This window comes from Alligator mississippiensis, chromosome 1, assembly GCF_030867095.1.
Source record: "Alligator mississippiensis isolate rAllMis1 chromosome 1, rAllMis1, whole genome shotgun sequence".
Taxonomy (NCBI): Eukaryota; Metazoa; Chordata; order Crocodylia; family Alligatoridae; genus Alligator; species Alligator mississippiensis.
In genome coordinates, this window is record NC_081824.1 from 324,648,927 (window position 1) to 324,676,700 (window position 27,774).

Genomic DNA, 27,774 nt, shown 5'->3' on the forward strand with positions numbered 1-27,774 from the left:
GGTTAGGGAAAAGATTAAAACTAATGTTACAGTTAATAAGAAAGCATTACTGAGCCTATTACCAAGTTAAATAAATAACAGGCCTAAATCAAATAGTTCTGAACCTATAACCTTTGGCAAAGATCATTTTTCAGTTGTAATTTAATGGTTAGGACCAGTGTTTTTACATAACAGCCTAAAAAAACTAAGCAAGTAGGTGCTTACCCACTAATTTATTAATGAGAACCTTCACTGAGGTTGTAAAAAATTTTCTTGTGCTGCTTGTGAATCTATGATATTGTTAGACAAACTCAACCTCTGCTTATTTGCATGTTATCAACATGTAAAAAGTTTCTGGAATAACAGTAAGAAATGCATTTTTTTGCAATTTCTCGGTCTAATAACAGGTATTTTGGAACCAAGAGCTCTAGATGTTTGCATTTCTTTTTGTCTCAGACCAACACAGCTACCACATACATCCCTGGAATGACTGTAAACATTTAACTAGTACTTATATTTTCCTCCTCATATTTCTGTCTCTTATTAAGTATCTAAAGAATGCTTCATCAGTGGAGAAGAGAGTGCAACTTAAAGCTAGTTACCTACAAGAAGAAAAAATTAACTAATTGTGTGCATCCTGATATCCAAGTAACTGTAGTAGCCTCTTGTCAGCTCAGATCAAGTGTAGTCCTTCTAAAACAGTTTGACTTCAGTTGGTGCTTAAAAGTGGATATAGATAAATGAAACCCTGAGAAAGTATTACAGAAACTAAGAATATATGTATATAAAAAGGCAAACACCTTTATAAACATACCCCAACAGTCTTCACAGGAACTGCAGAATCAGTTGAAAGCCCAAACCTGAAACCCATTGTCTTGCACATCCTTACATATAACTTAAGAGTTTAGGGCTGTGGAGTGGGAACATATGGATTAAAGGGAAATCATTTTAAAGAGCAGGAAATAAGAGTTTATCGCAAAGAAAGTGGATATTTATTAGTTTTTCCATCAGGTTTCTTGCACATCAGTGGCAGGTCTTCTTTTGTTCCTAATAATGTTTTTCTTGTTACTGACATTGTAACATCTGGCATTCCTTTTTCTTCCTTTTAAGATACACATAGTTGTTTATACACTAGGATCATTTAGATAATAACAACTGTGACACAGACATCTCTTAACCCTAGTGGACTTTTTCATATTTTATTAGCAATGACTATACATGTGAAAGAAATGATACTACTTGAAAACATTTTTCCCTCCATTAAAGGAGCAATTGCTTGCTGCTTATTGTTGAGCACTTTTGCTATCTACACATTAACATCTGTTTAGTCTAAGATACATTCGTTCTTCCATTTTTAAGTTAATGCCCATCAATTTAATGGCAAAGAAACATGCAGATGGAGGAGTGAACAGGTTACCTCATTCCTAAACAGATAAATGTCAGACTTCACATTTTTAAAATATGGAGTCACAATACATATTACTTCACTTGAAGAATGTACTGAGCTTGATTTCTTCACTGTTTTACACTGTGTAGGCATTCATAGTGTAGAGTGACTAGAAAGGCATGTGTAAAAATTGTAGGTTTTACACACGTTCTTTACAAGGATAAGCATTACACAAAACAAAATGAAGAATCAGGCCCACTGAGCACCTTAGCAACATCTTTTTTTAACATAAATGTTACAGTTTCAAGATAAAAATATTATATTGCTAATAATCAGGATAAGGCACTTTGGAAAAAATGGTTCTAGATAGCTATGTCATGGGCTCACTTAAGTGACATTAGAGGTACTCAAATTCTCTTAAATACTGCTTTGTCCTCTGTAGTTAAAAAAAAAAAAAAAAAAAAGTAGTCCGGATACTGAAACACCCTAAAAAAGAAATGTATTTAAATAAAATCACATGTACTGTAGAAAAGTCAGAGAAACATCTCCACACTTTATAAACCCTGACCTTACATTATAAAATACAGTAGTGCTACATTCAAAGTTTGTATTAGTATATATCATATAAAAATGTGTACCCAAAGGGATACAAAGCACTTTGTGCAGGCCAGCTTTTCTGTTTGCATTGTTGCATCACATTAAACACCATATTTTACAGATTTTTTATCTAAATCAGGAAGTAACAAAATACAGTACTTTGTAAAGCAAATATAAACATATGTACAAAAATAAGCTCAGATAGTTGTCAGTTCATCTTCAGGGCATAGGCCAGAAATCAATATAACATTGTCCACTCCAATTTCCCCAGTTTTGCCCTTCCCACGTTCTGATTCAAAAATGACCTGAGAAAGAAGAAATACAAATTCTGAAAAAGTAGTAAATTTGAAAATTTAACATTAATGTCAAATTAGACGCTATATCTACAGAAAGGTTTAATTTTTATCCCAATATAGTAAGACTACCAACTTGAATCTTTGAACTTTTTATAATTTATAGTATTTAAACTGTAAGTTTTATTTAAACTATATTTAAACTATACATTTTAAACTATAACTTTTTATAATTTACAATATTTAAATGTATAGTATTTAAAAACGACTGATGAGCCTCTACACAAATCTAAGCCAAACTGATTTACATAATTATTGTCATAATACAAACAAAATGTCATCTCTATGTCAAAAAATACCCTCCTTTATGGGCATATACACACAAGATGTGTTAATGTGCATTAACCTAATTTAATGCGTATTAGCATGTGCACTAACTTTGGGCATTTATACCTTTTCAGCCTGTAATGCATCAGAGATCTGGTGGGTTGGAGTGAGCTGACATGCAGTGAACTACAGTTGTATAAGCAGCAAAATGTGCGTCAGCACACAGAAAATGGTGGTGGTGCACTTTTGAACAAAAACACACTACTGCCATTTTCTCAGCACTGATATGCATTTTGCTACTTATACAAGTATATGCATTGCAGTGCCAGGTGCTTTTAAAAACAGTGCTGTGGCACAAGCATGTGTACAGATGCCCTTTAGTGTCAAGTGCACTAACTTTAGTGCCAAGTCCTTGCATGTGTAGACACCTACCAAAAATAATTTCATGCGCATTAAATTTAATTGTGCTTAAATGCACATGTAGATGTGCCCAGAATAAAGTAAAATTCTATTATAATAATATAGTATTATAATAAAGTAGCAGGTTTAGGATTCAATATAACCTTGATACATTGGGGAAATGGTCTGAAAAAACACAGTTAAAATTCAATAAGGTTAAGTTCAAAGTATGATGCTTGGGAAGGACCAATCAAATACAGAAACAAAATAGGGAACCAATGGTCAGCCTGAAGTACTGCAGAAAAGGACCTGGGGGTGAGAGTGCATCACTAACTAAATATAAGTAAGGGTCCACCTAACTCAAGGAGGCAGCTGGTTGATTTCATGAGCAGATCCCAGGGCCAGCAGCCATTTTTGTGGCAGCCAATTGGTGGAGGGGGGTGGGGCTGCACAACAGGCAGCCTTCTCAGCTAATCAGTGGTGAAGGGCAGGGCTGGCAGCCATCCCGCCAGCAGCCCTTTGAGCCAGCAGCCGCCAGTGGAATGTATGGCAAGGCCACAGTGGCCACAAAGACAGCTGACTTCCCAGAGGGAGCCAGCATTTTATTTTCAGTAAAAATTTTTTTCAGTGAGCCCACCAAAATCAGAGCCCACCTGATTTCATGGTTTCCATGAAAATTGTGCAGTCGCGAATTTGTTAAGTCTGTAAATACGAATTAACAATGTAATATCCAGAGCTGTAGCCAGGCATTTTGGCACTTAGTACAGGCCCTGTGTAGAGCACCCTGCTACATGCCACTACATAGCTTTACTTCCATTTGTTTTGGCATCTCTCCCATATAAGAGTATTCAGTGCCAGTGCACTGCCGGTACCACCCTTTCTATGGTTCTGGTAATACTGTTTCAAAAAAAGTTATAGCATACAGGGATGTATTAATAAGCATGTTGTACACAAGTCAAAGGAAATGAGTCTTCTACTCCAGGAGTCAGCAACCTACAGATCATGAAGGGATTAGATCTGGCCCATGAAGATCTGATCTGGTCATGATTTACTAACAGCATGCTGATCCCATGCTGCCACCCAGCCTTCCAATCCCACCTGTGTTCAGCGTCCCAAGTTTTACCAACAAAAAAACAATCATCATCTATCATCACCTATTCAGCTCTGCTGAGGCTTCAGTTGGAGAGGGTAGAGGAGAACTATAAAAATAATTATGAGTCTAGAAAAAAGGACAGATGAGGAAAGGTTGGAAGAACTGAGTTTATTTAAGTCAAGAGAAGACTGAAAGGGAGAGGAATTTTATAACTCTCCATATACAAAAAGAGGTCTTATATAAAAGAAGATGACCAATTAATTTCTGTGTAGACAGAGGCTAGGACAAGAAGTTATGGGGTTAGATTGCCAAGTCACACTCCTTTTCCTTTTTCTGATTCCAGGAGCCCTGTGTTCCTCTCTGCACAGTAGCCTAGCTTCAGCCTAGCCTACCTTCAGCAGGAGAGTGGACATTGGTGGGTGGGGGGGTTAAGGCATCTCCTGGGAGATGAAAGACCCAGCTTGTAACCCACTAAGGCTGAGAAGGGACAAGAACCCAAGTCTCCCACTTTCTGGATGAGTGCTCCAGCCACTAGACTACTCTATAAAAGGTGACTGATTGCCACTACTGTTTTTTCATAGAAATGGCTGTGGGCATTGTGCTAGGTACTGAACTCGCTGGTGTCAGTGTTTGGCAGGTATGCACTGGTTTACTGAACTGGGACTGTCGGAAGAGATCAGTGCAGGGATGCCAAGTTTATTAACTCCAAATGACCTTAGTCAGGCCTCAATGCTCAGGTCAGCCCAGAAAGTACAGTAACAGCTGTTTAGACACCTCAGTAATTTTAGTTGTGAAAGCTTAAGCTTCTATAGACTCTCAAGTACCTACATAATTATGGTGGGATTTTTTTTTTTGATTGCTCACGTTCACTTTCATGTCTAAATGTTGCTTAATCATTATAGGCACCATAGTCCTCTTTTGAATTGGTCCCCTAGTATTACAGGGCCTGATTTTCATTTACATTAAGCTCTTTTGCACAACTCTGTCAGAGCAAAGTGCTTTAAATTACGTACAGATTATACTGATGCCCCCACAGTGTGTGTGAATCCCTCACAGTGCCGTAATGTAAAAGAACCTTGATGTAAATAACAACCAGAGCCTAACATTTCAAACAGAAATTTAAATTGAACATGTTCTCTACAACAGAGCAGACTGGCCACTGCTCAGCAAGGCAGCTGGAAAATCAGGTAAATGCAAAATCTGTGGATTCTCTTTTCTGTAAAGGGCATCCCAGCATGGTTAAAGCTGGCATATTGGCTTTCCATTGTTCACATCCTGGCTCTTGAGCAGAAAAAAAGATAGATTGGGAGCAGGTCTACTGCTGCTGGACCAGATCCTTTGGGACTGTGGGCTTTGGGTTGCTCTTACCATTCCCTGACTGGCTCCAGAAACTGGGAGCTGTAAAGGAGGCATAGTCACCTTTGCTTCCCTATCTGTTCCAGCACAACATAAAATTTAACTCATGTAGATCAAAGACTAGCCCCCAGTGTACTGACTGAGGAAGCACTTCTTTTTGGATATGTATCAGCAGGTGTGGCAGGCCCATCACACCTATTCAAATGAAGAAAACAAAACCAGTTAGCCTGACCGTGAGGCCACACTGGATACAGTCTGGTCTCTAATACTCATATTTACAATTGTACAGGATAGCTTCTGCCCTATGAGTGGACACAGATGAAAATGCACACAAGTCATCATTCAGTGCTTCTCAGAAAATGTAAGCCAAAGTGAGCTGAAATTCTTCAAAGCCTATGTAGACAAGGTTCCTTGGGTGAATATGATCTTTTATTAGACCAACTCAAATAGTTGGAGAAAAGTTATTAAGCAAGCTTTCGGGTTCAAAAACCCTTTGTCACCCAAAGAACCTTGTCTGCCTATGTCCTTAGACCAACACGGCTACAACCTACACCCCTCAAAGCCTATGTGTTACTCTTTAAAAGTTATGGTGGTAGAGGGACTATTCTTCTCCTTCTGTGCACGTATTTAGGTTTTGGGGGTTTTTTTTGCCTGAGTCAAAACAGCGGTTCAACAAGTTGTGATCCTTAAAGATTGGATATTTCACAAAATGGAAGGGTTTTTATACTCAATCTCTTGGCCAACTCGGGTAAATACATTCTGTCTAGCTAAATATCCACTGGAGTTTCAACAGGAAACTCCTTTTTCTTTGCCCCCTAGAAATTTTTGGTAATGTTGGGCCCCCATTTCTCACCACAATGAAAGGCTTTTAGTTGTATACTATTAATACTCATAAAACAGTTTAGAAAATGCTTAAGGCTCAGGAAATGTCAGCTGTTGTGCTAGTTATGGTAATCGGTTTCCACTTTTACTTACACTCTTAGTGGTTTCAACCCCCTGAAGTACTTCTATTTTTCCAGTCCTCCACCTTTTATCTTTTCCTCTGCTCAGCTCCCAGACAGGAGTACTTCTGTGGCTGTCCAGAAAAACTCGAAGTTTCCCCACTCTCTCTCCAGCAAGTCTATAGTTGAAAATCAAACAGTAGCTGCTCCTTGGCTTGAGATTACTGAGGAGAAGTTTCAAATGGCCAACATCCTTCTTCTGCCCTACAAAAGCTGGAATTGCCATATAGTATCCTTCACCTTGTAATGGAAGAGGACAAGACATCTTCATGTGTATGGGTGCCTTATGAGAAATATTTTTTTAGTAAACTCAGTGCTAGTTTGCTAAGAAAATAAGTGGAAGATTCATTACTTAAATTATTTAAAACAAAACTAGAAAAAGGGAATGATGAATACTGTCTTGCCCTGATGGAGGATTGATTAGATGCATTTTTTCATCTTTAATTGCAGTGGTTCCTTGTACTAGCTTGAAATTTGTTTTCTTAAAAATTTCATAGGAAATATATACTCAGTTCAGTACATAATCTTTCTTGGAAAGTCAACCATATAAAACCCTGATTCTTGGCAGAGTAAATTAGTTTGGATGGAGCATCTTGCTGGAGCAACCTGTTACTTCCAGTTCCCAAGCTGACTTGCTTAACACTAGCTATGGTATTTCTACACAACACTGCTCTTTGCAATGTAGAAACCTAACAGAGTAACTGACAATTCCTTGATGTGAATCCTTGTAATCTATACAGATAAGATAGACAGAAGGTAAAAGAAAGGACTATAGATTCATAGATACTAGGGTCGGAAGGGACCCCAACAAATCATCAAGTCTGACTCCCTGCCTAGGCAGAAAAAGAGTGCTGGGGTCAGATGACCCCAGCCAGATGCCTATTCAGCCTTCTCTTAAAGACTACCAAGGTAGGGGAGAGCACCACCTCCCTTGGAAGCCCATATGGCAAATGGGCAGAATGAATAGGCAGTCAGCAAATGCCGGGTTAGTTCCAGGTTTTGGATGACAATTTCAGGTGAGTTGTTGAGAGGGAATTAGCTAAACAGAAACACAAAGGATGCGAAAAAGGACATAAAGGCATTGGAGAAAGAGAGTGAGGATGAAGGAGGAAAGTATGAAGTATGAGTGAAGAAAAACTGAGCAAAAATAGGCCTAAAAGCGATAGAGAGAGAGAATGTCCAGAGTAAAGAGTGTGGGAAGCTGTCTGTGGGTATGGACAGACATTTGTTTGAAACATTCTGAATCTCACTTCAAATTCAGAGCACTTCAGCTCTGTGCAGATGTGTAACCTCTCAGCTTCAGAGTCCTCTAAAGTGACTACACAAGCATGCAGCAGTAGTACTCTGCAGTCAGGGGGCTGGGAAGCAGGAGTCCCTGCAAGCCTCTGATCCAGAGTTTCCTGAGGTCAGCTAGGAGAACTCCCATTGACTGTCCACTTCACTCTCTTCTTTCACCTCTGAGGGGAGGGTGGAGAGTTGGGAGCAGAGCACTGTGGGATGCTGGAGGACTCGACAATCCGCTATTGTTCTCCACTGGATAGCACAGAGAGTGAAGGAAGCATTTTAAAGCTGTTCCCTTTTTACAAGCATCATTTCTGAAGCACTTCATTGGATGTGAATATCTGCACCCTCACTGGTGGTAGCATATCAAACAGAACATCTGTCTGTGGCATGATTAGATCAGTGTGATCTGCTGGGCCCAGCTGCAAAATCTCATGTAATACTGTCTACATCTTAACAGACAGCTAATCAGCTTTGGCTAATGCATTTTGTTTACAAACATAAGAACAGCATTAGTATGTAGCACTCCTAGAGTGTTTTGTCATGTTTTATCATATTTACGATGATATACCATATTTTCTCACATACAGCACACCTTTAAATATAATAAACAACTTGTTTTTGAAAGGCAGAATAGAAAAACATTTTTTTTTAGTGTTATGGTTGCACAGAACACAGACACAGTCTTCCTGTCCTGTCCTATCCTGTCCCCGCTCCAGCCATGGCAGCTGCTGAAGACTGGTTTCCAAGTGTGGATCTATGATTCTGAAGAGAGCTAAAGTTTCTCCAAGGTTGTGAAACAGGAAGAGAGAGATCAGGAGCAGCTAGCAGACAGCACAATTGTCCTTAGAAAGTTTAGCTTGATTAATGGAACATCAAGACCATTAAAAAAGAGAGACAGTCATTAACACCTCTGGAATGAAGAACAATGAGCCATTAAGTCAACTGACTCCCTCAGCTGCCTGAACAGTAATCCCACATCTGCTGCACTGTGGAATAGGAATCAAACCAGGCTAACTGTGGGTCAGGCTAACTACTTCTATACTGGGAAGAAAATCAATTTCCCCAGTTAAAACATGCACCCCAATTTTGGGGTATATGTTGTACCTGCAGAAAATACAGTAGATGATACATTATTTGTTCTTGAATAGTATCCTCCGATCATTTTACTGTAAGAGGTAAACAACTAGTTGTTCTTTTTAATTTGTAGTATCTGGAATTTCTGATCTGTTACCAAAATGACCTGTTTATTGAATATAACTGACTATAATTTTAAAATAGTGGGAATCCACTACCTGTCCTGAAAGCCTCAGCAGATATCTCTAATAATGTACATGTTGCCTTGTGTACATTATATTTCTTATATTCTTCACTTTCTTCTCATCTGTGGGATCAATTCTGTTATAATAAATTGTTACATTGCCATTGACATATTTTAAAAGAAATAAAAGAGACACCTCCTCTTTTTTCTTTTTACGAGGATTTGTTTTCCAAAAAATGAGATACTTGATGGAATTCCAACCTCTGATTCCAGTCAGTGTCTTGCTTTTGGAAGAGAAATGATCAATTTCAACCATAACTATAGGATACCCATTTAAATACCATTATCTCGATCAGCAGGATTCCAGTCAAAGTCATCATCCGTATCTTGTTTCCAGTTACAAACCCCCTTATTGAAGCTGCAATCAACTAAAAAAAAGGAAAAGAAAAACTCCCCGTCAATTAGGAAACAATGCAACACATTATGTTATTATTCCATGTAAAGTTAAAAAAAATAAAAATGATCTGACTCTTTGTTCCATGGCTTGCATAATTCACAACAAAATTATTCCAAACCTGCACTCAAATAATGTTGACCTAAATTAGACCCCAGAAGCATAAAATTTTGAATCAGTGTCACAAATCCTTTTTTAACTTTTAACATAATCTGCTGTGACTTGTTAGAGCAGGAGTTTTCCGTCTGCACATGATTTTATATGCTGTGATTTTTATGCATTGGCTGTCTGCTGGTTTCCAGGTGCAGTTTAAATTGTTAGTTTTGAGTTGGAAAGACTCAAACAGCATGGGATCTGCCAATTTGAAGGACAGATTTTCTCCTCACATAATATTGCTGCATTAGTAACTAGCTGAGATGCACAGAGACCAGCTGCTTCCATTAAAGAAGAGGAAGGGTTCTTTTGCTAGAAGCCTTCTAGTTTGAAACTCATGCCTGCCACCGCACTCATCTTGCAATAGCCTGAATGTATTGTCCTTCAGGGCACACTATAAAGACTAGAGCACAGCACAGACTCTCTAACTCTGTTTTTTAAGTTGTGCAAATTGAAATGTCATAAAAAATACTGCACTGTGTAATGCAATAGTAAGCACAACAGATCAGATGCATCAGCCATCACTCTGAATTTCCTAAAAAAACTGTTATTCCTTCCTTTTATTTTAACATACTTTATAATGGGGTTGAGTGAGAGGTACCAGAGATAAGTTAAGAAGTATTATCAGTATTATACAAGCTTATTTACACATGATTACGGTTTTCTTGGGAGAAAAAATTATCTTTTGGGATGAAATATCTGATGTTTGCCCTCAGTCCAACTGTTTGGTCATCATTTGGTTTGGTTCTTGAGATTTGGCACAATTTCAGTTAGTCATTTTTAAGTTTAAATCCTATCTTTGAAAATCACTCAGACATGTTAGTCCTATACCCATTGCCCAGACAGTGATTGCTTTGCATGATTGATAACTCTGTAGAGTGGACATTCCTCTAGCTACAGAGCAGAGACTTCTGCAGTCCAATGAATATCATTACTGGCATACAATCTTTCCTGTTCCACCATCTGGTTTCTGCTTTCTCCCTAAATCTCAAGATCAGGCTCCTAGAGATGTTCTACTGCCTGATGTTCCCAAGTTTCCCCATAGCATATACAGCATTTTTTAACAGATGAGTAGTTTTCATCTTCTTCAGAAGTGCTAAACAGATCAAAATCAGATGGTCCTATCATAAATGATCAGTTTACTACTGCAATGGGAAGTTACCTCTGGTGAGCATGAAACTACCATCATTTTCTGTGTTCCACTCCTGGTAAAGCTACAGTGCAATCCATTATAATTTTCAGCAGTTGCTGGCATTTTTTACTCCAACAAGCATTGTTTGAAAAGGTATAGGAAGGGAAAGAGAGGGCATTGAAAAAAATTAAATTCCTTATTTAAATAGGAAGGCCTTGGCCATTGTATAGTTTTTCTGCAGCATCTTGCTTTAATGTCTATAAAACATACCAGTGACTTATCTCAGCACCATTAATTTCTACTGATGCTATTTAAGATATGTGCCTAATTTTGACACATTTACTCAGACTTTTGCAAGCCAAATTTGTACTGATTTCATTCCATCTAGACCTCTGGTTTTCAACCTTTTTTCATTTGTGGACTCTGAAAAAATTTCAAATGGAGGTGCAGACCCCTTTGAATTGTAAGTGTGGGTATTCACATACTTTTGATTGATCATAGTCAGCTTTTGCTGGTCCCTTAAATGTAGTCTGCAGACCCCCAGGGGTCCGCATACCACAGGCTGAAAACCAATGGTCTAGACTAAAGACAAGTACTCTTATTGTAGATTTTGGGATGTGGTTACGTGCATAAACCTCTTTCTGACACTATTTAGTGATAAAGACCATAATGATTTTATTTTTGATTTTGGTTAAAAATATGAAGCGAGATTTAACTGTAGGACTCATCTCAATGTGGAGCAATTTCTAATACATGGTTTATAAGCAACTGAAAACAGAATTTTATATAACACACAGTAACAAAACCTTATTTAGGAATTGCTAGCACAGCTTTGCTAGATACTGTTTCCAGTAAAAATGTTTTACTGTACTTTAAAGACTTTTAAACATGCTCTTATGGTCAGAACACAAAGGTTGCCATGAAAACACACAATACACAGGAAAGCAAATACTGTAGCAAAAGAAAAATAGTCTACCTTCCTGCTCTGGCTTCAATACTGGAACTTTTCTCTGTGCTGGGAGAGGACCAAAAGCGGCTGCTTCTTTCACCTTGGGAACTGATTAAAATAAATTATCAGTGCCAAATAATATACAAGGAGCAGAAAATTAGATGATCCTGCATACCAGTACTCATCATGTAGATTTCCTGATGTAACCTACAATCTACTGAACTACCCGCTGACCAGTTAGATGCCAACTTCTAACAAGTTAATTTTTAATGTCAATTAAGCTGTCAAATGCAATTTGTTCAAACTGGTTACTTCCACCAGGATGTATTTTTCCCTACGTGCAGTGGACTTGAAAGAGCCTTTACTTCAAATATCTATGAATGAAATACTTCCCCATATGTTCGCAGCTCCCTTGCTGCAATGTTTAACCTAATGATTTAAGCACATAGGCTGCCTGCAGATGTAAAAAAAACATACAACCTGATGCTTTACTTTAAACTCAGGACACTCCTGTGCTGAGCCCAGGATATGCCCAGAAGAGGCAATGTGTTAGTTGGACCCAGTTTACCTGACATCTGTATAGATTAGGTGCTTTAGTGGGCTTTTCTGGTGCTTTTATCCAATAGCTGATCAACTCAGCTATTAGATAAAACCAGCAAAAAGGGCACTGAAGTGCCTAATCTATACAGATGCTACAGAGCCAGGGTGAAGTAACACGCTGCTTCTTCTGGGAAAATGTGGGATTTGTTTGGGGGTTTTTTTAAGTCTGCAAATAGCCATAGGGGACCTCCACAAGTGCCTGAAACCTGCTCTGATGCATGGTAATTAGCATGCATTGGAGCAGACTGGAGTAATCAAGCCTGCTGGAGCTTGCTAATTAGCATGCTCCAGCATCCCTGCACTTCAAAATGGTGGTGGGAGCGCTTTAACTAAAGCTTGTCAAATGAGCTTTAGTTAAAGTGCCCCCACTGCTATTTTGAAGCATGGGGTGCTGCATACACTAGATGCGGTGGGTACTTTAATTAGAGCAGCTCCCAAGAGCTACTCTAATTAAAATGCTCCCCCACTCCTTGCATGTGTAAAGATGCCCATAAACTGGGGGAGACAACAGTCAGTGACATGATTTGGCTGCAAACACTTTGAAGACAGTAACCACCGCCAAATTGACAAAAATTGTCCTGCACCTACGTCCATGCTTGCAAACATACATACAGAAGGGCCTAAAGGAAGTCAGAGAGGTGCTGAACTGAACAGAAAAAAAGAGACCCTTGAAATGCTATGTGCTGTCTGATGGATTGCCAAGAGCTTGTCTTTTCTTGTTGCATCTGTAGCCTTCCCCTCACAAAAACTACTGCTTAAATCACTTGGATAATAATCTTACCTCAGGCAAGGATTAATACACACACACACACACACACACACACGCATGCACACACACACATGCACACACACTTCTGTTTCTTCACTTAGAATAAGCACACAGAGAGTCATTGTAAAGTCTGTAAAAAAAAAAAAAATTGACATTGCAAATATCTGGACTCACTATTAGTGAAAGGGGCTGAGACTCAAGAACACATGCCAAACGGAGAAAGTTACTTAAATATGAGCTGCTCCAAGAAGAATGGAGCGACTTAACTAAAGACAGCAACTGCCAGAATGATTTCTTTACTGAGTTACTGAATCACCCTTGAATTCCTTAGGGAGATGCACATGCGGGTGTAACTGCGTGCTGTAAATGCTCCAAGTGAATTTCTGGTAAATAACGAATAGCAATGAGGCAAACTGTATCAGAGTCTATTCTGTTTTCAGTGCCCAGTGTTATATTCAGGCTCATCCTCCTCCTGTCAGGTGCCTTATGAAAAATGGTGTGACCTTCAGACACATGAGAGCAGGTAACGAAGTGAGGCAAAAAGATCAGTGCTAAACTTTCATACAAATACAAAACTTCTGCCGTAGCTGCAGCCATGCTAGGGTAATTTTCCTTCAATCCTGCCTAGTTGCCAACTCTGGGATAAGGAGAAAACTGCTGTTTTCTGAACAGACACAACATATTTTTTTCTGGTGCCAGCATACATTCATCCACAGGACATCTACAAACACCCTTCACCTCTTGTTCAAAGTATATCTGTATCTGAATGCCTCCTAATCTTAAATAGAGTTACCCTTACAATGTTCTGGTAAGGTAGAAAAAGCTTATTAACCCAATTTTACACTCAGTGAACTGAGGCAAGATCCTCAGTGAGAACTACCTGCCATTAATTTCAATAGGAGCTGAAACTGTCCTATAGAAATCATTAAGACTTAGGTACCTCTGTACCTTTGAGGATCTGGACTTAAATGACCTGGTCACACAGGTGCCTTACACCTGAGGGGACACTGTTATTACAACGCATCAGAGCAGACTTGATTAATCTATATAGGTCTATAGATTAATCATCTTTTGAACTGTAATGAACTTTTACAGAAGCAACTGTACTGAAAGAATAATTGCATGGCAGAATAAAAGGACTGCCCTATATTTAACAGAGCAGGAAGAAATGTGGTGTCTTTTGGGCCCCCTCTATGTGGAGATAAAGGTGCAATGGGATCTAAATGCGTGATCTACACACTTGTGCCTCCTGCCATGCCTTAGATCATTATTGCCCACCTGATCCTGGGCTCTTCCTGCATTGTCAAGAAGCAGGCTATAATGGCTGGGACCACCTCTCCTGAGGGGGCTCCCAGCTGTGGGGACAACATGCAGCCAGGACCAGGAGTCCTCACATGGAGCACCCTGTGGCTGGGAGATTGCAATGGCCGGGAGATCCCAGCTGCAGGCTGTCTACATGTGCAAATTAAAGCTGGGTAGAAATCAGCTATCAAGTTATTACCCATTTTGAGCAAAAACTTTATAACTGGTTGGACCTTTTTAAGATGCCATAGTTAATTTTCATGTGTGGCCAGCCTAAATTTATTGTGCAGTTAATAAGGCAATTGCATAATAGAGATAACTTGTAGAGGGGGCCTCTGTTTTTCTTACTACTATGACTGTTTCAAAGTCCCCTGGAAAAGGTATACTCTACACTGTGAATAAATTACTGAATTAATTATTGAGCACCTCTCCATATTAGAGTTAGGATAACAATAAAATCAAACATACACAGCCTTCCTCTTGTGATATAAATAAACTCTGTGTCTTATTAGTAATTACACATGTATCAAAATTGTCTGGCACTTTACTACATGGCACTTTAAGAAAAGGCAGCCTTGTACATGGATGCCACCAGTGGAATATCCTTCTCTAGGCTTATATATTTGGATCTTATAAAAACCACAGAAAGCATAGAAAGCAGTGGCACATTTTTACTTTTGCCAGTTTCTCTTTCCAAAAAAACTGTTTTAAACGGTAGAAAGCCTTGCAGAAAACAAAATATTACAAAATAAATTCTAGCTGCCAAAAGAACCCCGCAGACTTAGAAGTATAGGCTTCAAGGACTTCATATGTATCTAGTGTATTTACTGTATTTAACACTGGGGGAAAACCCCTCATCTTGGAATTGAGTATGAGGTGGTGGGGGGACAGGAGCTGCTTTGACTCTAGCCCTGACCCGGTGTTGTGGCCTGAGCTACAGCTACTGCCTCTGCCCCCACCAAATTCCCCCCACCCCAGCACTCTCAGCTTCACTGCCCCACCCCTTTCTTTTGTCTCCCTTTCTCGCAGGCTCTTCCCTACCCCCCCCCCCCCCCTTTCCCCCTTGCTGCTTACCTGGGCTGGGGCCAGAGCAACCATTTACTCCATGTCCCAGGCTGGAGCAGGTGGGAGACAGGGGTGAAGGAGGGCTGGGGCCAAAGCTGCAGGGGGAGCAGGCATGGGGGCAGAGATGGTGGGGGGGCAGATAATAAAGAAGGCAGTCAGCAGGAGGGGCAAGTGGTGGTGGGTGGGAGGGAAGCAGCTGGGGCCAAGAGGCAGGGGTCAAACTGTCCCCATGACTGCAGCAAACTGTCCCCCCACTGCCTTTTCCACCACCCACCCTCTTACAGGCCCGCTTCAGCACCTGACCCCACCACCTCCCCCACTGCCTGCCCCCCTGTGACTACAGCAATGCAGGGGACAAATTTAAGATGACCCTCCAATAATTAGATTCCATACCTGGAAAATCATAACAAAGTTATACATTTGCCATGCACAGAATCTAGCTATGGGGGGGAGAGGGGAGGAGTGTCATCTTCAATTCAGGATTGTCTTAGATATGGGTAAATATGTTATATCACTATGTTAAAAGAATAGCCTCTATCTATGCTGAGACATTTCCACCTCCCAGATGATTACCTTTGCCAGGTATCTAACATCTTTTATGAGGCTTTTATATAGCTGTAAAATGTTTAAATATTTGCTCATGTAATGGCCCAATTATCATAGAAGAATAAGACTCACAGCAAACATTATGTTTACTTAAGTGGGCTCACTTGCGGTTCAGTACATAATTATTAATGTTAATACTGCCAAAGAAACCAGGAAATGGAAACCTTAATGTTTGGTGTCATCAGTCATGAGGACCCTTTATTAGCATTGAATGACAGGCTGTATTATTGTCATATTCTGTACACACCATGTGGCCACAATTACACAAGACATGTACTGCGCATTTAGCACATTAGTAACTCATTACTACTGTGCAGTAGTGTCACGGGGCACAAACCATGATGTAATGCTACTGTGCAGTAGTAACAAGCTACTGTGCAGTGTGCATCACCAGGAAGCGGGGCGGAGATGCTACTGCACAGTAACACCAGTTACTTGGGAATGCAAGTACTGAATGACTGCGCAGTAACAGCTGCTCAGTCAGTGTCTCCTGTAGACATGGCCTGTGATCCTTAAACTGAAGTAGTAAAGATAGAATATGGGATTCAGCAGCAGTTGGTGCTATCACCAGGGATCCTGATTTTCTCTGATAAAAATGTGTGTATGATTCAGTCTTTAATTACGTGATCATATACCATTTTCCCCCATTGATTAATGCCTCCTTTGTGCATAGAATGAACAACGCTAAGTAATGAGAAGCTTTACATCATATCTTCATATCTCCACTGTGATAGGAGATATTGTGATCCTTATAGTATTATATATATCCTTGTATTATAATATATTATTTTACAGATGCAGAACTGAGGCACAGATAAACTGATGTCAGTAATTACCACTAATTTTGTCTGCTGATTTAAGGCAACTAGGATCTGATCTTTCAGAGCATCTGTCTATTATGTTATGTGTTACTAGCTCAGCTCTCACTGATTTTACTTGCAGCTATAATATCCAATACTTCTATAAATCAGAACCAGAGGCCTCAAGTTGGTCAGAAAATGAAGAATAGTTCTTCAGGTCAGCATTCGAGCATCCTACCCTTTCTCTTCCTACAATACCCAGTCTCATTCGCTATGTATCGTTACTGTCAAGGCCCAATATTTAACATACCCAGAGATAACTAGCATGGCTCATTTTAATCATTTCCATCTCCAAACAATATTTCTTTGTGTTTTATTTCTCCACTCCTCCCTACAAACATATTACACAACTGACCTATGATGCATACAAATAACCTACTGTATCTACATTTAAACCCTAGTTAGATTTGATGAAAAGTGTGACATATCAATTTTTCAATATTTATTATCCTCCCGTTTCCAAGAAGGTGAATGATGCAGACTTCAATAATGTAACAGGCAAAGTCTGTTTTCTTAGATACAATTAGAGAATGCTGGGGAGATACACAGAAGAGTCCATGAGTTGTGGTAAAGGAATTATTGCTAATCAAATATTAACACAGCTTGCAAACAGCAAAAGGAGGGAATTAATTTTTGAATGGACTTCCAAAACCAAAATGGCTTATATAAATGCACACATATCTTGTAAATTGTGACTCCTTGTAAGTAGAGAGAAGAGACTTTTAATAAGCCAATTGACAGAAACACCAATACATCCCATGAGATCAGGAATTAAAGTTTTCCAAATGGCCAGATCTGGCCTGATAAAGGCCTCGGGTAGAAATCAGGCACCTCAGCTGCAAAAAAAAGGGATCCAGATTATCTCCCCACTAGGAGCCACAAATGTTAATTAAGGTTCTCTATGCCCAATGTAGGTTTCTATGCATTCTCAGAAGAGTCTGATCAGACAGGCAACTAAATCCCACTCAAGCTCTGTTAGCATCCAGAGACAATGTGGAGCAAGCAGTACCAAAGCCTAAGTCAACTAATCTGATAGGCATTCTCCAAGCATAGTGCACAACAGCATTGATTTCAGTGCAAAAATAAAAACCAAACCAGCAGTTACAGTCACTTTCATTCAAAAACAGGAGGAAACGTCCCCACAATCCACATTCAGATAATGTCTAATGGTTAAAGCAGCTATCTAAAGAGACTTGGGTTTTAGGCATTTTCCAGCCTGAGGGGATTCAAACACACACATCTCTTGAGAGTGCCTTGACAGTGCCCTAACCAACAGAGACATAACAGGGCAGCTCTGTGCCCTGGGCATTGGCAGTGCATGTGACAATGCTGGCTTCTTCACTCCCAGTGGCAGTGGTGTGCCCAGCCTCCAGCTGCAGTGATGGTCCCCCTTTCCCCCTTCAACTGCATTGCCCTAGCATCTCCCCCTCAGTTATGGTACTCCTAGTCATTAGGTTATAGAGTGGGCTGACTTGAGGAACACGCTCCAGTCTTGCTGTTGAAGCCAGACTACTGTAAAACCAAGAATTCAAAGTAATGGATCCCAAAGAAGAGAAAAGAAGATGGGGTATAAGTTTGTAGGACAGTTAGGCTAGGGACAGACATTGAAAAAGTCCGAGCCTGAACTGATTCAATCTTTGCAGGTTAGTCTAACCTGCATAGAATGAACCAGTTTGCAAGTAGACAGATGTTTGGGACATGCCTGCAGCTGGAAGAAATCTGGGCACACAGGTCTGCCCAGCCCCAGAGGGGAACTCTTCCTCCTGCCTCTTCCCCACCACTATGAGGCCAGGAGGGGGGCCCTGTTCGGTGCTGGGGGAGCTCTTCTCCCTCCTCCTCCCCTGCTGCCACTGTGGGGTGGGGAGGGGGCTCTGTGAGGCTGCCTGGCCCCAGAGAGGGACTCTTCCCCCTGCTTCTCCCCCATCACTCTGGGGTGGGGAGGGGGATGCTGATCAGCCCCAGAGGGGGACTCTTCCTCCACTCCCAGCAGAGTGCAAGCATTGTGTAGTCAGCAGAGAAGGAGACAGTGTGGGGCTCTAGTGCGGGGCTTCCCCTGATGCCAGGGTTGGAGCTACAGGTGCAGGGAGCAGAGCCTCGGGGATAAGGCAGGCTCTGCTCCCTCCCCAACGTTCAGTGCTGACCAGAGCCATGTCTGTGTCAGGCACGATTGCCCCGACATCCCCGCCTGCTGCTGCTGCCAGGCAGTGGGGGCTGCACGCCATGGGGGAAGTGTGTGGGGATCCCTACACCTCCCCCACCTGCACACCTACACCTTGCCCAGCTGAGGTCCATGCTCCCACTGCCCCTCTGGGGAGGGGAGGGGAGAGGGAGGAGGAGGAGGAATAGTTCCTGAGTTCCCCACAGCATGGAACAGAGCCTCCCCCTGCCACCCACCCTCACTCTGGGGTTGGGCAGCATTGCATGGACCCCCCCACCCCCACCCCTTGCAGCCCCCTTCTCTACCCTGTGGGACAACCAACCCAGCATGGCCCTGTTAGGTTGAAGGGGGCAGGGAGAAGGGTTAATTCCTGCCTCTGTCCCTTCCCTGCAGTTGGGGTATCCCACTGCTGCAGCCCCATCCCCTCTGCTCCCTCAGCTGCAGTGGGGTAAGAGGGGAAGGAGGGAAGAATTAACCCCCTCCCTGCCCACTTTGCCTTAATGCCCACTGGTGTCTCTGTTAGGGCCAGTCCCTGTTCTGGCTAGAGAGCAGAGGGGAGGGGCCAGCCCTTCTGTAGAGCAGAGAGCCTAGGGATATTGCATAAACCGGTTTGAGCCAAATCAGTTAAGTCTGATACTACATTCAACCAGGTTTATCTCAAACCAGTTTCAGCCATTTTCAAACTGGTTTATGTGCACTGAACATCTGTTCTGTTACAGGTTTAAATCAGTTTCTGATCACTTAAACCATTTATGTGTAAAGTCTGTCCCTAGCCTTAGTGGTCAGGGAGTTCAGCAGCAAAAGGGAGATCTGAATTCCAGTCCCAGGACTATTTCTGCTTCTTACCTAGTGGTTGCCTAATGAAAAATATAAGTGATTCAGGAAGTAGAAATGAGAACATAGTTTCTTAAATCACCATTCAGAGGTGCCTACTGGGTCTATTAAGAGCCTGGGCACTTAGCCCTGTTTTTGGAATCACACTTTTGCAGTTACCAGGCATAGTGAATCCAAAATTGGAGCCACTGTAGGCACTGACATGGATAGTGCCCAAAATGATACTAAGTAAATAACATGAGAGCTCAAACATTAGTGCCCAAAGTGATACTAAGTAAATAACATGAGATAAGGTACAACTTAAAAAAAACAAGATGTTGCCTGAAAAGAACATTAAGGCCTTGATAGAAAGCAGGAGAAACAAAGAATTTCCACAATTAAGGAAAAAATGTATCCTATTTCTTCAACATGCGACTCCTTTCTCTGACAAAATAAGTTCAGAATGTCTGTTGTGGTGTCAAGATACTGAAACTGATTATTCTGTATATTCACTTTCTTTTTATACCACCAGCAAGCATGGTTACTTACATATATTCACATATCTAGTGCTATATGAGAGTTCAAATTAGTCCTGCTGATTTTGCTATTAACTTCAATAAAAAAGGAGAGATGGTAAAGTTCTGAAACAAAAAATGAGCAAGGTTGCAATCCAGCAAAACATTTAAGTAGGTGCTTAATATGGATTGCAAAAAGGATTAAAGTTAAGTATGCAGCATAGAATTTTGACACATCAGGGCTTTATAAAACGTATTCATCACCATGTGTATTTCCTTATAACAAAGAGTCTAAAAACTGAATTTTAGGTATGACATTTATAGACTTCATCACTGGGAGCCTCCCCACCCTCAACCCTAGGTGGGGGAGCTCAGGTTCTGTCCTATTTAATATTAGAATAGACTGCCCTACTCACCTATGTCCTAAACATAGCCCCAGGAGTCCTATCACCCCCAGCTGGAAAGCTCCAATCCTTCATGATCCTCCAACCCTAACCATACCTCAACCCTAAACCTAGCTTGGGCTACTGCAACAGCCCCAACCCTAGGCAGGAGACCCCAAACAGCCTGACCATAGGAACTAGCTTGGAGACCTCCCAAACCTGGTCCCTAAGCTGAGCCAGATCCCCAGCTGCCATAACAACAACTGGAACAAGAGAAACCTTCCCATCTTAGAGCCTGGTCCCACCACTTGGAGCCCTCCTGCAATCAACCCTTGGTGGGGTCACAGGGTCCATCATACTTCTTTTTAGCATGAATTGCTGTACCTACCTGTGCCCTAAACATAGCTCCAGGGGTGGAAACAGATGTCACCTGATATCTCATTGTGCTGCCTCATATTTTTATGGCAACACAAATGCTGATCAGACAGACATCATCACCCTTTGTTACACCACATAAATGGAAAATCAGCAGCACAACAAAACGTGGTATTAGACTGATGCTTTATTGGGGTGGATGTTTATGCTCTGTGATATTTTCTCTGCTCAGTCAGATCCTGCCATGAATCTAGCTCCTAAACCCCATCTTAGCTGGGATATCTACAGCCACAACACACACTGGAGCAAGTGGGCTGCCCCCAACACTGAAGCCTAGTGATTAGGGGACTCTCCTGACATGTGGGAAATGTATATTTTGAATCTCTGTCAGCTTAGAAAGGCCAATTACCCAGGTCTTCTACCTGCCATTAGGTTCATATGCTAAAAGTGGATACCACCACTAGGCCCATATGGACCCCTCAGAGGAAGAACTAGGTATACTGGGTCTTGGATATAGAGAAGAGCTTAGACTTAGAGTTCAATAGGCCCAGATCTTCAAAATACTTTAGAAGGTAAGGAGACCAAAGTCCCAGATCTTCTAAGCATTTTGATATTGTTGGTTGAAATATGTCACAAGAACTTAATGTAATTACTATTTGATGGATAGACATGTTGAACTCCTGACTCCACACTTCACATTAACTTCTCTCCATAATTCTGGGCAATAATATTTGGGTTATAGCCTCTGACAGAGCTGAAATAGTGCAAATGCTACTAAACCTTGATAAAGGCAAATTTTAGAAGAATAGAACCTTCCGCAAGCAGTATTGTCAAATGTATTCTGGGTTAATAAACTCATTTGTACTTGGCTTTATTACAACAGCATAGTAAAAATGGCTTTTTATTGAAAAAAATATTTGAATGGATTATTTTGATATAAGTAGCAACAATTCCAGTTCTGGCTAAACTGGATACATCTCCTTTAATCTTATGGTGAATTATACACATATCTTTTTAATCAACGTGACAGAATGCTTATTATATCTCCACACATGGATAACTTAAGAGCAAGGTATAATTTTCATTGTATCTGTTTATTTAGCTCCCAGTCTGAAGAATATTTAACTGAGCTAAAGGTATTATTACAATATTATTTAAAAATGAACTAAAAACTCCTTTAAACAGTAGTGATAGGAGAAATAATGTTTCCCAAGGCAGCAACTGAACGGAGCCGAGTCTGCTGAGGATAGCTGTATATATCTTCCCTACAGACCGTTGGTATTAGAAATGCAAGTAGCTTCTTATTGAAACTACCAGTTTTCTCAGCCCGTGAACATTCTTCTAATAAACTTGTATATTTAGACTAAAGAGGTAAGAAACTGTCATGCAAAACTAATGATTTTTAATGATAGTGATATAAATAAGAACTATTTATGTTAAATAAGCTTTATGGTCCGAAGCATAATGAAACACACCCATTTTTATTCTTCAAATGATGCATACTCCCCATCTAGGATGATGAACCTGAGACAAAGTTAATTTAGATCTTATTGTTTATAAAACAGTAAAACTGCCTCTTTGCCAGGAAAAATAGCTAGGTCTTATTGGCTATCCCTCAAAGTAATTATACTGTATGGCTTTGGGAAGCATCTCTGCTCAAGAAATGGATCAATAAAACAATGTGAATTCATTTTTTGTCAACTCTTATTCCCCTTCTCTTAGCCCTTGAGAGTACTTTGCTGCAGTCACTCTGGTCTATTTTTAAGGTATCTATTCCTTTTCCTTTGGCATTTTAGAGCATCCATTCCTGTAGGTACGAAAGTGCTTCTAGTGTACCTTACAGAATATTATTATCACTATTAGCTTATATCTCTGCTAAAGGATGAAACAGTTGTCAGATACTCTACACATAAGATTAGAAGGCTTTAATCATTTTTTACACTATATACTAAGCTTATTGTTCTCCTCTGCAAGTAAACATAGAAAAAATACATCTAATATTTGACTCTTATTTGTCAGTGTGAATATATCCTTTTGCTTGAAAAATCAAATTGTTTTTTTTTCCTGAAACAGAAATGATGATGACACTTACGAAAGACATCTCCTCTTAGGCTTTGATCTTGACCAATTTGGTTTTCAAACCCTTCTTGTTCTTCTTCTTCCTCTGCCTCATCTACTTCTTCCTCTTCTCCAGCATCTTCACTTTCTTTTTTTTCATCCTGGGCTCCACCAATGTAAACACCACCTTCGTAGTCCAATGACTGCAGGTGCACCTTGGGAGCTGATTCTGGGATTACATTCTTGATTTCTTCATGTTTCTTCACACTGTTTTTGTGTGAAAGGAGTTTCTTGATTGTGTCCTTGATGACTCCAGGGATTCTTGGTATTTCCTTCAGTGAATTTTCAGGAATAACTAGAACCAACAGTGAAATATAAAACAAATATTTGAATGTTACCAGTCCACTCAAGGACTATAGGACTTTTCAACTGAGGATGCAAAATCTTTTAAGATGCTGGGTGGTCAAATCCTTTGCTATCATATACAGGTGCAACTGCATGTGGAGCTAAATCTGCATACACTAACAGTGAACTAGACCCACAATACAGACAACCTTCTTCTATTGTTTTATTATGGATTCATAGATTACAGAACCAGAAGGGACCATTGTGGTCATATGGCTTTCTCCTTCATACCACAGGCCTTAGGACTTTACTGAATTAATTCCTGCATGAATGAGGACATATCCTTTGGGGAGGAGGGGAAGCAATTAATCCATTTAGGATTAATTGCTGCAATCAAGAGTGAATCTCAGAAAGTTCAGATAGGCAGTTAATATTTCAGAAAGCTCATCAAAGCATATATCTGTACTCTACACTGATCTTTAGGTTGCCGCTGAAACACTCACTTCCTCATTCTCTATGCTTACCTCTGCTCTTTGTGCTCCAAAGAGGTGGTGAAAAGTCTCTGAGAGTTCCCCTCTTCCCCCCATGCTTGAGATTACCCACAAAATAAAATGTACAACAACAAAATGGGGAATTTTTGAAGCAATACTGTGGAAACAGACCTATGGAGCTGGGACTTTTAGCAGGTCACAAATTGAATATGAGTCCCAATGTGATATAGTTACAAAAAAAGGCAAATGTCATCCTAGGATGTATTAAAAGGAATGATAATATTTTCTCACATACCACACGTTCCCAAGTAAGACATGCACCTTATTCTTGGCAAGGCAGAAGGAAGAAAAAAAAAGATTTTGAAGCACCAACTGTACTAGTGACCATAGTTAGAATCTGGGTTAGGAACAGAGATTGGATGGTCAGGTATTATTTTAATGTCATGAGCTACTGGGCTATTAAGGACCCACCTCTCAAACTGAAGTGTAGGACATATTTTCATGGTCATCCCCAGTTGCTAACAAGACCTGAGCAAATCTAAGGCCCTTAGAGAAGAATACTTCCTTGCATATAGACTACTCACATCAGTGGGTCAGCAGACTTTTAAAATGGCTTTTATCATTTAATTTTGAACGGCATTTGGAGAGGGCAAAAGTAACTGGCAGTGAAATATCCTCAATGTAAGGCTTTCCCTCCAGTTTCTGTTGCCTTGTTGTTATGTAGCTAGAGAGGAATGTGTTGCTGTTTTGGCTTTGCCATGATTTTTAAGTTAATTTTTGCGCTGGCAGTAGGGGCATCTTTTTCTTTGCATGTGTGTGTGTGTCTAATTTTAAATATATGGGAGTACCAGAAACATCATCAATGAAGAGAAGTGAAGTGAAATAAAATGAAATAAAATTAAAAAAAATCAAATAAAATAAAATCATTAGCTGTGTAATCTAGGAAAAGGAGAAAATTCCCCTGAGATTGCATTTGCTCCCATTTACCAAGTTGCTATTAGTTTGAATTTGCCCCACATTCCTTAAACCATAAGTGGCTAAATTTTATTTTTAGTCAAGAATCCCTCTGAAGCCACTGAGCGCACCAAGACAAACTGCTTTGAGCTGTTTAGATTTTACAAGGCTGCAGTTGCAGGTTATACAGCAAGCCTGTGCCAGTAAAAATAAATCAAAATTGCAGATTTTATTTTTTTCCCTTTGAATAATGCTTTTGGGTTAGTTTGCCAGGTGCCTGCAGATCAAGATTTTGCTAATGTGCTGCTTAGTGAGCCTTCCCTCTGGAGGATGGTGTTATGAAGAATATATTGTATAATCTTGTTGACATGGTTCACGGAGTCTTTACTCAGAACACAAAAAGAAAAATTAGCAGGAAAACCCCATTCCCAACATATTTTCCCTTAACAATTAGTAACATGAAACTTCAGGCTTTTAATAAAGAGGCTGTGGACATTTCAAGCCAAGGCTGACTGCCTAGCAAACCTGAACATCTGTTTTCATTTTTTTCCTTTGAAGTCTTCCTATTCAAATGAAAAATTCTTACAGTTCAACACTGTAGTGCCCAAAAACCAGCCTGGTGTTAAGCAAACCAGCCTAGAGATGTGAAAAATTATGGGACTGAAGGTGAACAGTCCACACAGGCCTGCAAATTTTGGTTTGTTATCATGTTAAGAAAACCTGCATGTTTTCATACTGTCATCACGGGTGGATGGGTATGGAGCTATAGACAGATTTTGGAGATGAAATCAGCAACTCTCTTTCCAATATGTTTGCTGTTAAGTAGGCCAAGGTCAATTAAGGTTTCTTTTGTTTCACTGTCAATCACAGCTCGAGGAGTTCTTCCCAAGACATGGAAAATGTCACATACATGATGTATAGAAGCCAGAGTTTGCCAACTTCCACCTATGGACATTATGGGAAAGAACAGTATACAAGATGCTAAGCCTAAGAATTTGAAATCTTTAGAAAAACTCACTATATAATCCTACATGCATTATTAACAAATATTCATGCATTATTTGTGGGTTATACTGACATTTTAAAACAATGAAAACAAATTCATTTTTTCCTGCCATTCTTGAAATGCTTCCTGCCTGGAAGTATGTGGATTACTTTTCGTTGTTCTTTGATATTTTGTGTTCATAATCATCACTACATAAAAATGTATCAGTTTTTTTCAAGCCATGTTAATTATTTCAATCAGAAAGAATAAAACAAAACAGTTATACAAGCAACCATATATATCTGGGTTTGTGCTCCAGGGGTGGCTGGCACCTCCCCTGGTGGCCATGCAACCCTTACCCTGGTTCCAGATCTAGGGTGCCCTCCCCCTCGCTTGCCCACCATGCCTTCGTTGTAATTGTGTGATTGGAAGGGAGACTGCCTAAAGCAAGCTCCAGTTCCTCTAGATGCCAGCAGCCTCAACAGCCTCCAGGGCCAGACTGCCCCTTCTGGCTCAGGGCCTGTATTTATATACCTCCCTGGCCATGCCCCCTGCTGGCCATATGCCTCCCTGAGCTGCTGCAGGTTTCTTGATTCAGCTTGCTGGCTTGCTGGCTCAGCCTCAGGGGGACTTATTGCTGCTGGACCTTGCTGTGCTTCTATGCAAGACTCTGGTAGGTGCTGACATCAAGCAAAGCCCCCAGTACCTCGCCCTTAGCAGCCCATAATAGGCAGCTTTCCCAGCCTGAGGCTCTCTCTGCTGCTCGTTCACCCTTAAGGTACCAGAAGCCTTCAGCTCTCTGTTACACCATACCAGTTGTAGATAATGACTAAAAGTGGGTCCTTTTGTCCATAATTTTGTGTAGCCTTAGAAGACTAAGGAAATAGGTTGGCACTGGGTGGCTTATGATTAGGATGAGAAGCTGAGTTGGAAAGAATGAATACAGAGCAGATACCACCTCCAGATCTTTCTTGTGTACTATAAAAAAGGGGAAGTGGGTGTTCATGAGAACTAGAAGATAGACACGGACATGTGTTTCATTATCTGACAAGTGGTCCAAGGACCTGGACTGCCATCATCTGAAGCTCTGAATGCAAGAAACAAATACATTCTAGTAGAAGAATATTTGCTGCTAACTCTTATGGGCTTCACATTGTTTCTACCCAAACACCTAACGTAACATTAGAACAACTCATGGGTGAAAATTCCGAGTTCAGTTTATAAAACAAGTATATGGCTTCTGTACATAAAAGCATCCATCTACTTTCACTGTCATAACTGGAGGTTGTCCACAACACTAAATTATGTTTAATATATGAATAAGGCAAAGAGCTATTGCACAAAATGAAGAGTTATTGAGTAAAGGATAGCAATAGTAATTTTAAGTTGAACTCTAAGAATGATATGGTTAATAAAAAGACATTACTTGTGCTGAATTTTCTTCTCAGGGTATTTTGCAAAAGAATGGTGCATGAAACTTCTACCTTCAAGCCTAACACTATCTTTTCATTACTACCTTGCTATTTCATGCAAAGAAAATTAATTAAAGGAATTGTTTCATATTTTCACAAATATTATTACTACTTTCGTAAACTCTTGAGAACCTATTCCCAAATATAAGGCTGAAACACACACAGAAGTGTAAGGCGGGGGAAATGTACATTGTCAATACATAATCATAAGGCAGAAAATGTATACGCCTGACAAAAGCAGTGGATTGGAGTAAGATGAAGGCCAGATGTGAAACTGGTGAAGACCCCCTTGAGGGAAAGTGAAAGGGTTAAAACTTTGTAGCTTTTCACGTGCAAAGTATGCTAGAGGCAGTTCAGAAGC

At 40.3% G+C, this 27,774-nt stretch overlaps 1 protein-coding gene across 3 annotated transcripts in view; it reads right to left on the reverse strand.

The window, feature by feature from the left end:
* Positions 1-1,164: 1,164 nt before the first annotated feature.
* Positions 1,165-27,774, reverse strand: part of EGFL6 (EGF like domain multiple 6) — a 72,579-nt gene continuing 45,969 nt past the window's right edge. For all 3 annotated transcript variants that reach the window (XM_019495132.2, XM_014607768.3, XM_059720919.1), the window contains 5 exons: positions 23,201-23,521; positions 11,690-11,770; positions 9,316-9,402; positions 6,407-6,672; positions 1,165-2,268 (listed from right to left, as the gene is read on the reverse strand). In XM_019495132.2, coding sequence (XP_019350677.1) covers positions 2,161-2,268; positions 6,407-6,672; positions 9,316-9,402; positions 11,690-11,770; positions 23,201-23,521 — 863 coding nt within the window. In that variant the 3' untranslated portion in view covers positions 1,165-2,160. The remainder of the gene's footprint in view (positions 2,269-6,406; positions 6,673-9,315; positions 9,403-11,689; positions 11,771-23,200; positions 23,522-27,774) is intronic.